At 44.1% G+C, this 13,664-nt stretch overlaps 1 protein-coding gene across 6 annotated transcripts in view; it reads right to left on the bottom strand.

Annotated features, from left to right (window-relative positions):
- LOC133350367 (adhesion G protein-coupled receptor B1-like) overlaps positions 1 to 13,664 on the bottom strand; it is a 196,710-nt gene that overhangs the window by 119,803 nt on the left and 63,243 nt on the right. For all 6 annotated transcript variants that reach the window (XM_061564674.1, XM_061564679.1, XM_061564677.1 and 3 more), the window contains exon 4: positions 9,144 to 9,314. In XM_061564674.1, the coding sequence (XP_061420658.1) occupies positions 9,144 to 9,314 (171 nt within the window). The remainder of the gene's footprint in view (positions 1 to 9,143; positions 9,315 to 13,664) is intronic.

Raw genomic sequence — 13,664 nt, 5'->3', positions numbered from 1 at the left:
AATCTAGAAGGGTTTGTACGTTCCCAGAGAATAACGCATTGGTTGTATCTCAAATGATCCGGGAGTGGACCCCAAAGGGCAATATGATGAGGACCCGGCTATAAAGTGCCAGACACTGTTCCACGCGTACCCCGTGGACCGACCGTCAACTTCGCCTGCTCAATAGCGACGGAGTGATCGCACTCAAAGACCCATTCAATTCAGCCGTTTAGATCCCCCCCCCCCCCCGCACCACTGTCTCTGCCAATAGCACTTGCAGGAAGTCCTCAGCTTACTCGCGGATCTCAGGGACGAATTAGGTTCGTAACCCGAGGACTGTTCATACTCTATTGCAGTCGTGGCAATGACACCACACAAGCATAATAGTTGAATACAATAAGATAACGAATACTATGAAACCTCCTCATAGTTGAAAGGGTAAGGGTAAAAACCTATTAAGATAATGAATATTTGTTAAAGTACACCCTTGTATTTAGTATAGTGAATAGAGTAGTGTAAATAGTACCAGTTATTATTACAATGGTGATATAAATACATATATATAACAGTGACATTTTGTAAGAGTTTAATAGCACTGAAAAAGTTTAGCACGTAGGCTTTCGCGACCAAAATCATCCACAATATAGGCTACCACCCGACACAGCCAATTAGTAAGGTTTGTCACGTAAACAGAACATGCCAATTTGTCACGAGTACAGCACCACCGGTGTGTTGGAGAGCCAAGCCGGGACGTTGACAATCTGAGTACGACGTTTCGCCAATAATAACAACTACAGTGAGGGAAAAAGTATTTGATCCCCTGCTGATTTTGTACGTTTGCCCACTGACAAAGAAATTATCAGTCTATAATTTTAATGGTAGGTTTATTTTAACAGCGAGAGACAGAATAACAACAACAAAAATCCAGAAAAACGCATGTCAAAAATGTTATAAATTGATTTGCATTTTAATGAGGGAAATAAGTATTTGGCCCCTCTGCAAAACATGACGTAGTACTTGGTGGCAAAACCCTTGTTGGCAATCACAGAGGTCAGACGTTTCTTGTAGTTGGCCACCAGGTTTGCACACATCTCAGGAGGGATTTTGTCCCACTCCTCTTTGCAGATCTTCTCCAAGTCATTAAGGTTTCGAGGCTGACGTTTGGCAACTAGAACCTTCAGCTCCCTCCACAGATTTTTTATGGGATTAAGGAGTGGCTCAAGAAGAAGGTCTGGAGACTGGCTTAGCCAGTCTCCAGACCTTCTTCTTGAGCCACTCCTTTGTTGCCTTGGCCGTGTGTTTTGGGTCATTGTCATGCTGGAATACCCATACACGACCCATTTTCAATGTCCTGGCTGAGGGAAGGAGGTTCTCACCCAAGATTTGACGGTACATGGTCCCGTCCATCGTACCTTTGATGCGGTGAAGTTGTCCTGTCCCCTTAGCAGAAAAACACCCTCAAAGCATAATGTTTCCACCTCCATGTTTGACGGTGGGGATGGTGTTCTTGAGGTCATAGGCAGCATTCCTCCTCCTCCAAACACGGCGAGTTGAGTTGATGCCAACGAGCTCCATTTTGGTATCATCTGACCACAACACGTTCACCCAGTTGTCCTCTGAATCATTCAGATGTTCATTGGCAAACTTCAGACGGCATGTATATGTGCTTTCTTGAGCAGGGGGACCTTGCGGGCGCTGCAGGATTTCAGTCCTTCATAGCGTAGTCTGTTACCAACTGTTTTCTTGGTGACTATGATCCCAGCTGCCTTACGATCATAGACAAGATCCTCCCGTGTAGTTCTGGGCTGATTCCTCACCGTTCTCATGATCATTGCAACTCCACGAGGTGAGATCTTGCATGGAGCCCCAGGCCGAGGGAGATTGACAGTTCTTTTGTGTTTTTTCCATTTGCGAATATTCGCACCAACTGTTGTCACCTTCTCACCAACTGCTTGGCGATGGTCTTGTAGCCCATTACAGCCTTGTGTAGGTCTACAATCTTGTCCCTGACATCCTTGGAGAGCTCTTTGGTCTTGGCCATGGTGGAGAGTTTGGAATCTGATTGATTGATTGCTGCTGTGAACAGGTGTCTTTTATACAGGTAACAAGCTGAGATTAGGAGCACTCCTTTTAAGAGTGTGCTCCTAATCTCAGTTCATTACCTGTATAAAAGACACCTGGGAGGCAGAAATCTTTATGATTGAGAGGGGGTCAAATACTTATTTCCCTCATTAAAATGCAAATCTATTTCTAACATTGTTGACAATTCGTTTTTCTTGATTTGTTTGTTGTTATTCTGTCTCTCACTGTTCAAATAAGCATACCATTGGAATTATAGACTGATCATTTCTTTGTCAGTGGGCAAACGTGCAAAATCAGCAGGGGATTAAATACTCCTTTCCCTCACTGTAGCATCATCAGGCCGATAGCCAGATTTGTGGAGAAATCCTCCTGTTTCGTTCCTTAAATAGAGGGATAGATGTAATGACGTCACTTGTGAGCCCTTCACATGTGAAGGGGGCGGGGGGATTAATGAATGCATATACATGACGATGGGTAACCATTACCGGTCGGGTGATTCATATGGTAATCATCACACATTATGAATGCACATTGTTCTTGTACCTCCTGTCATTTGCGTGTACTAAAATAGCAGTATCTGTTATTGTCTGTGTACAGGTAATCCCCATTGACGTATGATGGCCTGTATAGGCATGCATTTAAACAATATATTATTTGATGATTCACTTCCAAGCAGCACTAAGCCTGTAGCTATCTGAACGATTATTTTTTACATTTTCCTCTCAATTTCGATGGATGCTCTTATTCAGGGGTGTCCAAACTTTTTGCAAAGTGGGCCAAATTTGATGCAGTGAAGATGCCCGGGGGCCAATAGTTCCTTCTGACATTTTTTCAACCAAGAAAATACACACTGTTATAAAACAATGTGTTCCTGGTAGGAGATGCATTGGGCTCTATGATATAGAGTCTTGATGAGGGAGTTCTTCTGGGATGGATGGTGGTGGGAATCCGGTTTTAGGTAGGCATCCGTATGGGTGGCTTTCCTGTAGACAGAATGGCTCATTGAACCATCAGGTCTCCTTTTAATTAGGACATCCAAAAAGGGTAGCCAGTTTGTAGGTGGGGGAGTTGATAGTAGAGACAATGGGACAAAGAGGTGTATCTTCTTTATGTATCTGCAAACTGGCTCGTTTTTTGTCTGAAATCCTACGGACTTTTACTGGAAAAACCACCTCTGTGGTACTAAACTCTACTGACCTGGTATCGACAATCAAGGGGATTTCCCTGTCCCCAGACGACCTGCTTGTCAGTTTTGATGTGGTTTCCTTATTCACCAAAGTTCCTGTACCTGACACCATCGCAATCATTGCAGACTTGGTTCATCAAGGACTGAATACTGGGGTACCCCCCTGGTGAGACACTGCTTAACCCAGGGGTCGGCAACCTACGGCTCCGGAGCCGCATGCGGCTCTTTACGGGCTGCTTCTTGACGATGAGTACGTATGTACTCAGATGCATTGCGGCTCTTGAAATACTGAATTTTATACCGAATTGGAAAGAAATGGCTCTTCTTGTTATTTTGGTTGCCGACCCCTGGCTTAACCAATACATACTTTACCTGGAATGGAACTTTCTACAAACAAACTGAGGGCACCCCAATGGGCTCCCCCCTATCTCTGGTTGTGGTCAACATTTTCATGGAGAAATTTGAGACTGACGCCATCCAGACTGCCACTCTACACCCGACCTTATGGAAGAGGTACGTAGATGACACTTTTGTCATCTGGCCACATGGCCGGCCTGCTCGAGACCAATTTCTCGACCACATCAACTCCATACACCCAGCCATCAGATTCACCATGGAAGTCGGAAAAGATGGCAAGCTACCCCATCTGGCTACCATGAGAGATTCGTTCATGAGGCGATCCACATATACAAACACAGAGACAATTGCAACCGAGAAGATGGATTCTGGCTCAGCAATCATTGGAAGGACGTAATAAACCATTTCAGATCTTAACTGATTGTTGTTCACGTTTACGGTGACTTTCAGACCGCAGTCCACTCACTGGCATTGACTGTGTATCTTGTGTTCTCCACAGGGAATGCATTATTTGCTCCGCTGCGGGTCTCCTACCACCGCTCTCCCATTTACATGTTTCGTGGCTTCTACATACTATTAACATTCCCTCCCTTTGTTAATGCTACCCCCTACCCCCTCCCTTTGATGCTGCTAATCCTACATAATGCATGGGCATAATATGACTTTGAAACCCCCCCTGCCCACCTCCTACGCATTTCCCATCAATATGCTGGGTTCCTTTTGGTGTGCACATCCTTTTGTTAAGGCGCTCTTCTTCCATCTCCTAACCCAGCTTATATATAAGCTCCAAGCTTGGCAGTGTCTCATTCTTCACCTGAAGACGGCTGCTTGTGTTGTAGCCGCAACGTTGTGAGAATTATTTTATTATGTTTTATTTTTATTATTTTGTTACTTCCCTTCTACGTGACTTTACCGAAAGAACCAAGAAGATGAATCCCTGCAGTCAAGATAAAATAATTATTATTTAATTTATTATTTAATCTTTATACGTGACTTTACCGAAAGAACCAAAGTGTATAGAATACCTTAAATTTCCATGATTTAAATATCTTTGCCTCATGAACATTTTAAACAAAAGTTATAAGTAATGCAAAGTGGCCTGTTATCATTAAACTTTAAAACAAGTGCATTTTGCCCTTGTCTTTTACAAGATCTTTCAGAAAGCAATAGTTTGTGTCACATTTACAGGTACATAACATCAACAGTTATAACCAATCTCTTATTCAAGAGTTTAATAAAACAAGTGCCATAAGTCCAAGTGCATTAGTGTGCTTTAGGCTTTTAACTGTTAATAGTGACAGATGTTACCGTTCAAAACACTCCATTTCAGATTGATCAAGGAACAGATAACTTGCTGACACTAATGAGAAGGGTGATACTGAGATCTAGATTTCATATTCTTAGGTTTTTTCGGTTAAGTCACGTAAGTAAAACATCAAATAAAAATAAAATAAAAATAAAAATCACGACGTTTCGGAGGCAACACAAGTCTCCGTCATCAGGTGGGACCGTCACAGCCACGACAGCTGTATCAAGTAAATGAAAGATTGCAGGAGCAGAAGATTCTAACTATTACTATTCTCACAAATGTATTATCTTACTTTACCAGGCAAGGCCCACTGAGCTATACAGCTTTATTCACACAGACGTGGCCACAAATGTGCAAATGTATATCAGCCAAATACTCTAAACGCGCATTGATTTTAAATGTGGAGGGAAAAACTGAAGGATCCGGAGAAAAATCTACGCGACCAAGGGTAGAACATGCAAACTCCAAATATACAGGCATCAGGGTTGGGATCTCACCCATGACCGCCGATATACCAGGTGATATAGTTAACATCTTGTCATCCGTGGCACCCAATATGTCTGGCTTCTAAGTATGGGCCAAAAAATATGACTTAGAGATAGAGCTCAATTCATAACCGTTTGATTAGTTCATTTAATGGTAGGTAATTTACGTATCTCATGGGAAACCAATTTGATCTCCACCCATTGCATAATTAATGGGTGGCGATGAGAAGCCTCATTAAATTCACCAGCGGATTCTTACAAACCTTAAAAAAAAAGAGTCAATCACCAACTCTAAAAGTTCGCCTGCTTTTTCACTTTTGAAATGCGACAACGATCTTGAATGCCACTGCAAAGATCTATAACACACTCACATCTACAGGGGAGCGGTAGTCTAGTAGGGGGTTACCGCTGTGCTGTGCCTCGAACCCGATGAGCCAAGTTCGATTCCTACTCACGGCCACCAACACTGGTTACGATCACCTGAACCGGTCCTGGGCATCTCCTAGGTCGACTCAGCCTTAAATGAGTACCTGGTGCAGTGTGTAAACATCGCCACTTTGGAGAAAAAAAGCGCCCGGGAGTGGGGCTGGCCACCCACCATCTCGTGTGCCATGTCCGCCTTTATAGGTGCTCACTAACAGCACTTGCCCCACAAGTATGTTAAGCCTATACGGGGTATCTTTGTCTTCGTGATCCACGGACAAAGTTAATTCCTTGCGATCTTTTCCTTCAGTGGCCCTGAGTTAGCAGTAGCAAGCACACATTTCCCGGGTAAGTCTGTATAATCCAATAGCTGACTTCTCGCAAAAAAAGTGGCATCACTCATTTTAATGACCACAGATGGTTTCCCGCTGAAGGGGTTATTATTTGTTTCTATGTGGCGTGTGAGTGCTCGTGTGTTATAAGCATGTACCAGAGGTCCTGGGGGCACAGGTGTCGCCTTGCCAAATCTCATTTGGTGGAGGCAGGGAACTGAAAACCCCACCTCAACAAATCTCTGGAAACCACAGACAGTTGATTTGGAAGGTGATGTGGAAAGTTCAAACGCTCAGGAGGGAGAAAAAGGCTGCCAGTCCACCGTTGGGATCTAAACTGCTTCCGCCGGAAGGCGTGCAGACGGTCAGGCATGTGCGGCTGTAACCGTGGGCAGTGTGAGCATTGCTCGCGGTGATAACAACACCTGCGTCTGTCCTGTGACTTCCTGCCAGTGAGCCTTTGGCATTTGACATGCCCGTACAGTACACCTCGCTTAGCGCTAGGGCTGTCGTTATGTCACCACCGCTGAGTGGAGAACAGAATTTGCTGTTGTCTTGTGTATCGGTAACGAGGGCCATGCGGCTGAGCGGCGGAGGTTGAGTGCCCAAGACAGCGAGTTCCCCCCGACATGCTCCAAAATGGTTGCCCCACAGTGGCAGGGACACTGCAGGTTGCTCTAGAGGAAACCGCCCGTCCCACGGAGACCACGCTAGGCACAGGCCTCGGGAAGGGAACCATGCAGCCTGCATGGATCAGGGCACACCAGGCGCAAATCTACATGCCGCGAAGGCCCACTTAGAGGAGTCACGGAGTCTTGGAGACTTAGAGCCAGCCACAAAGGAAGAAGCGTCAGCTCAAGCTGAAATGTTAATCACTCCCCAAGTCATCCTGGGCTGTAGTGACACATAAATGAGACTGACAGGAGTGCACTTAGAGGAGGGGTGACAGCTTCCTCTAAGCGACAGTGTCAATGCAAGTAGAGGGTCTAACGCTGCAAAGACAAAGATCCCCGTATAGCCTGTAACAGATTGTAGGAGCAAGTGCTGTTAGCGAGCACCTATGAAGGCCGACACGGCACACGAGGAAGTAGGTGGCCAGCACCATGCCCGGCAGTCTCCCCAGTGACGATATTTATACATCCCACCAGGTAATTATTTGAGGCTGAGTCGAACTAGGAGAGGCCCAGGAAGGATGTAGATAATCGTCACTGGTGTTGGCTGTGTTCGGGAATCGAACTCAGGTTGCTGGGTTCGTAGGGTAGAGGAGCGGACACATTCGCATACACAAACATACACAAACATACACAAACATACACAAACATACACAAACATACACATGGACACACGTCTTCAGGAGTACGAGCAAGTGACACCTGTTATAAGATGGCATAGATGTAACGTAAGGCAGTATTTACAGCCGCGCAAGGTGTAATCCACGACAAGTACAGAATATACTGCTTCAGAATAACCAATCAGTGTCCTCTGTAGGGTTGTTTGTCACCTGTCTGGTTTTCATCCAGACAGTCCGGGAATTGGCATCCGTGTTCGGGTGGTGGCAGAATTGATATGTACAGAGGTCTGGTTCCAGGATTGTATTGAACTTTATTACATTAGAATGCACAGTGTTTTAAAAAATCTGATATAAATGTACATAACGTCTTATTCCAAGGCGCTTTGCAACAATTATAAAGTTGTACATAAGATGATAGTGGCTGAAATAAAGAGTGGGGTTATTAACAGTGGTGGTGTAGTTATCGTGGCAGTTAGGAGGATGGGTGGGAGTGGTTAAGGAGGGGTTGGGGTAACGACAGGGGTGGAGATAGGGGTAGTGACAGTGATAGAGGTAGTCATATGTGTTTTGGTAGTGATAGGGGTAGTTATAGGGGTAGTGGTGGGGATAGGGATCGTTATAAGGGTTGGGGTAGGCCTGGTTGTAGCTGGGGGGCGCGTGCACGGAGTAGTTTTAGTAGGACGATGATGGGCTAGGGGAGAAGAGATGGGGGTTGTTTGAAGGGAGGCACAGAAGCTGGTCAGTGAAGATGATTGTTTTATGTGCAGTGGGTGTTTGCTACAGTGAAGGGGAGCAAGAAGGAATGAAAGCGAGGCTGGGCACAGGGCGAGGGAGGCACAGAGAGGGACAGTGGAGACTGGGAATGTAGAGGCCGGGATGATAGACTGAGCGCCGACCTGACACATTCGTCTGAGTTTGTACAGTGAACGAGGAGAGCAACGCGAGTTTTTGTCCACGGCCACAGCTGTTGTCAACACAAGTCAACAGAGGTCGACCATAATAAGGGTTTTTGGGTCACATTCACTTACACAGCCACCGTTGTTCGCTTTCCGAGCTCTCTCCGATCTTATATTTACACGCAAATTTCTTACATTGACATGCTAATCTCTCACAATTCAATGGCCGCCCCCACAGCTTCATTTGTCAAGATTTCTCCGATCTTACATTTACATGCAAATATCATCTCTAGCCCCGCCTGCTGACCCTTGGGCTACACCCATCTCAAACCTTTATAACTCTCTTCCTGCCTCAGCAGCTCTCCCGCTATATTTTTCACCTGATGACGATTGCTTGTATTGCGATCGAAACGTCTTGATATTGTTATTATTTTATTAATTGTATTATTTTCTATCTACGTGGCTTTACCGAAAGACACAAAGAATAAGGGTTTTTGGGTTAGATTGCATAAGTATAAATGTGTCGTAACCCTCTACCACCCGACACAGCCAGTTTGGTTTGTTACGTAAACAAAACACGCAAATTAGTTACTACTTCAGTCCACCCGTGTGTTGGAGAGTAAATCCACAACATTTACAATTTGAGTAGTACGACGTTTCTCTGGCAATTACATCCATCATTATCGGGAGATTTGCCAGAATAGTGAAGCAATCCACCTGCTTCCGGTCTTAAATAGAGCAAGATGATTGTTACTCACAGTTGATTAGCATGTGCTGCCCTTACAAAGTACCCCACCACTTACTGTGGCACTTGTGCTTGTTGCATTCCCGGCCCTGTTCATCATTTCCCGGGCAGAACGACGGGGCGCTTCCAGGCCGGGCAGAAGGGAGGCAAGTGCGGATGCGCAACTGGACACCGCCGGAGCACGTGCGTGAGCAGGGACTCCACGGGGACCAGGCGCTCCACCCGGCTTCTGGAGAGTCACATGGCACGGGCACGTCAGCGGGGTGTGCACTAAACGAGACGTTCGAGCAATTCGCGATACGTTTATCGATATTTGTTTCATGCGTCTTTTTTAAATTATATATAATCGACAGTCAATGCGTGTGAACGCGATTCCGTGCGGCAATATTTATAGCGAAGGAAACAGGAAAAAAATCTCACGCGGCAAATGTGCCACGTGCCAGCGAAAGTTCTGATCGGATGAGCAAACTAATCAGAAAGCTGGACAAATAACAATATCCAGAGTGTATTAATAATTATCGAACGACCATTGCACGACATTGCTCCTATCGAACAAGGTATCTGAGTCAGAACAACCATTCAAATCTAATCCCTGGAAACTCCGAACACGAAAGGGCAGGAAAATCAAAGGGACAAGCAGTAACACAGCGTTCATATATTTCACGCCTCACTCTACCAATATGTGCCAATGTACTTGTAAATAACATGCTCAAGCAGGAATATAACAAAACCCCATCCTGGGGAACAGTGCCAACAACAGAGAGAGAGAGAGAGACGGGGGGAAAGCGATATTCTATTCTGTTTTTTAGGCAAAGAGAATTGGCTTCGAGAACGGATCTGTGGCTGTGCTTGTAGTATTTGTTCTGCCAACATCAGAATCAGAACAATGTATTTTTATTGGAGGAATCCGATGAGCTATAAAGCTCTTTGTGGCATGTCAACAGTGAAGCTTGCCACAGTAAATGTGAAATTTACAACAATAGATTATGAGAGTCACTTGCAATTGGACTAATTTGAGCAGTCAAACTTCCTTTGAGGACCACAGTCCAGCTCTTCTAGGAAGCCGCTCATGGGTTTTGTGTAATGCACCAAGGGCGAGTGTGTTGCACACGTTCTGTGTGTCGTTGGAACTTACGATCCTCCTGCCTTCACTTTCTTCTGTTGTGATGGGTTTGTCTCGTCATTTACATATCCGATGAATATGAAACCTAAAATCTTGATTTGAAGCTTTCGTGACTGCAGGAATCCATACTCTATTATTATTTTCTACCTACGTGACTTTACTGAAAGAACCAAAGAGTATGAAACGTAAAATATGCCACGTATAATTAGGGGGTGTAAGACTAAGAATTAATGTGCCTATAATTCATCTTTAGAGGCATTTTAAATGATAACATGGTGTGCTCATTAAATCTAAGTACTCTAATAATTTAATATAATAATAATATGAAGGTGTATTGTAAGATGTTACTGTATCCTTCATAAATTTTGGACTTCTCGTCACATATTTATTTGTCAACGCAAAAATACTTGGGATTATTACAGGGTATAATTTGCAATTACACGACATTTCATTTGCATTATGCCTGCATGCACATTGACTTTCGGGCAGGCACCTCATGTTCAATGCTTCCACGAGGATTTTCAGCTTGTAAAAAAAGCGAATTTCCAATATCCTAAAAATGTTGTTTGATCTGCAAAATATGATTAGCCTCAGGTTTTAACATCATGCTCCACTGTTTGTTGCACATCGTAACTCAGAGCTCGCTATAACTTTCGTAACCTTCATAATCCACTCCTCAAACACAAGCGCAGGCATTCAGCGTGCAAGGAGGCTGCGTTTGTTAGAATCTCGTGCAAGATGCTGTCGACTGCGCCGTGGCGGAGAATACCCAGTGCTGGCGAAGTTCATCGAATCGACATTCGTGGACCCACGCGCCACGCACGACTGCATCAGCTCATTCAATAGCCTCTCCAGGACGTGGGCGGCTTACCAGAGTGCATTTCCATATTGTTTGTGCCCCCCCCCCCCTTGCCACCGTTCCCTCCTCCCGGTTTTCAAAATCGAAGTGCAAAATGCTCTGCGATTTGCACAAATACCCCTTGGAATTCTCTCACTTACGCGTAGGATATTTGAAGAACTTCACGTTCTAAGAATGTTACACGTTTCACTCTCTCCCCTCCCTCGCCAGGCCACCGTTGTGTTGGCGCTCTGCTACATATCTTGACATAGAGTGGTAAAAACTAAGAAATAATGTAAGCAGTGTACGTAAGCTATATGTTGCCAACGTTTTAACTGCACAGGTTACACCGCTGTTTGTATGTTATTTAGTAAGAGAGAATAACCTTTATGGACGCCCTACTTATTTCAACGACTGCTCGAACTCATAAAACCAATAAAACACACAGCAGGCACCACTAATAACGCATATTGCCCGCAGTAATGACCGGTAGATGGACGGATGCTACATCATGCATACACCACTTGCAGTGGATATACGTTGATTCTATCAGGAACATAAGCATTGCTAAGATTGGTGTACACACCTGTCCAAGACAATTATCTCTAACATGGCTTTTTGAACTCTATTAAAGAGAAAGAATAAAAACTTAATTGGGGTGGCCGGGTGGCTCAAAGGTGAGAGCCAGCAGAGGCACCAAAGTGGCTGTAATAGGTGGCTTAGGAGACCCTGTCTCCTGAGCTGAGGGATCGCATAAAGGTCAGAGACCAAGAGAAAGACCATAAGCCAGATCACGGAAATACTGTAAAACAGTCCATCAGGTTGGAAGTCGGTTATGCAACAGCTCTGGCTGGTTGATTTTAAGGAGTGGAGGTCCCTGTGGTGACATTTTGATGGTGGTCATAGTATTTGCTGTACAGTGGACAACATTTGAAGGCGGGTAGGCCACTGTGTGCAGGTGTGATGGTCCACATTTGAAAAATCCCCAGAAATTACTCATTTGGGATGACACATAGGAGTTATCACCTCCTACTGGCAGACCAATGCCCATTTGCAGACCAATTTTGAGTAACATTGTGCTACACACTGGGACAACTGCCACTGAGGGTGTCTTTTGAATGTTTTAGATGAGTTGTGAGGCACTTTGAGTTGCTGGGGCATTTAAGTCATCTTAACTATAAAAGCCATTTTTTTTCTGTCTGTCGCTCTGTCTGTGTGTGTCCACCTTCCTTGTAACGCTTGTAACGGACACACTATTGGGTTTGCATGTTAACAAAGTACAGGCATACAATAATCTGAGCCCCGAGATGAAGATATGATATTTGTTTTTACCTTTGGTCCAGTCTAAACTCGGATAATAAAACTTTGTAAAATGTACACTGAGTCAGTAGTTACGATTATAGAGTCAGTTGATACTACTGTAGTCAGTAAACACTACTGTCGAGTCAGTAGATACTACTATACATAATAGAGGTTTTTGGGTTAAATTGCGTAAATATATAAATGTCACTAAAACCCGCCACCACCCGACACAGCCAATCAGTTCGGTTTGTCACGTAAACAGCCCATGTCAATTTGTCATTAGTACAGCACACCGGTGTGTTGGAGAGCCAAAGCCACAACATTTATAATCTGAGTACGACGTTATGCCAATAATTACAATTAGCTTCATCAGGCGACAGCCAGATTTGTGGAGAAGTCTTCCTGTTTCGTTCCTTATATAGAAGCATTGATCTGGTGACCACCCTTCTGCGCTCTTGCACAATGTGGGGGGGAGGGGGAATTACTGAGGCAATGTACATGATGCATGTGCATCATGCGAGCCCTTTGAACTTGCCTTCCTGTCTATTGTGTTTATTAAAATAGCCCTACCAACGGTAACCCCTATTGAAGTACGCTGACCTTTGTTGGCATGCATTTAAACAATGTATTATTTGATTCTTCTTGGTTCTTTCGGTAAAGTCACGTAGAAGGGAAGTAATAAAATAATAAAAATAAAACATAATAAAACAATTCTCACGACGTTTCGGCCACAACGCAAGCAGCCGTCCTCAGGTGAAGAATGAGACAATGCCAAGCTAGGAGCTTATATATAAGCTGCGTTGGAGGTGGAAGAAGAGCACCTTAACAAAAGAATGTGCATATGAAGAGGAATTTAGCATATTCATGGAAAATGCGTAGGAGGTGGGCGGGGGGGTTTCAAAGTCATATTATGCCCATGCATTATGCAGGATCAACAGCACCAAGGGGGGGTGCAGGGATTAGCAGTAACAAAGGAAAGGAATGTTAATGATATGTAGCTGCAGTTACTCAACAACCACGTAGAAAACTAAAGTATAAACTACATAAAAAACTAAAGTATAAATTGCATAGCACCATCAGTATACTTACTATACTCTACACTAAGCTGAGTTACTAACAGCAAGTAATACATTACAATTCTACGTCGTAAAAATTATATAATATGCTTCCATCTAAACTTTATTCTATTGTATCACACGAGCATATACCGTACTATATACTGCCAACATTAAATTATATACTGTATTGCTGTAAACCAACCTATACCTTATACATTTAATATAACACTATGTATTATTCTACCCACCCTAATGTGT

The sequence above is a fragment of the Lethenteron reissneri genome, chromosome 33, assembly GCF_015708825.2.
Source record: "Lethenteron reissneri isolate LAM-NWPU_2019-01 chromosome 33, ASM1570882v1, whole genome shotgun sequence".
In the NCBI taxonomy this organism is placed as follows: Eukaryota; Metazoa; Chordata; class Hyperoartia; order Petromyzontiformes; family Petromyzontidae; genus Lethenteron; species Lethenteron reissneri.
This window is presented reverse-complemented; position numbering and strand designations above follow the sequence as displayed.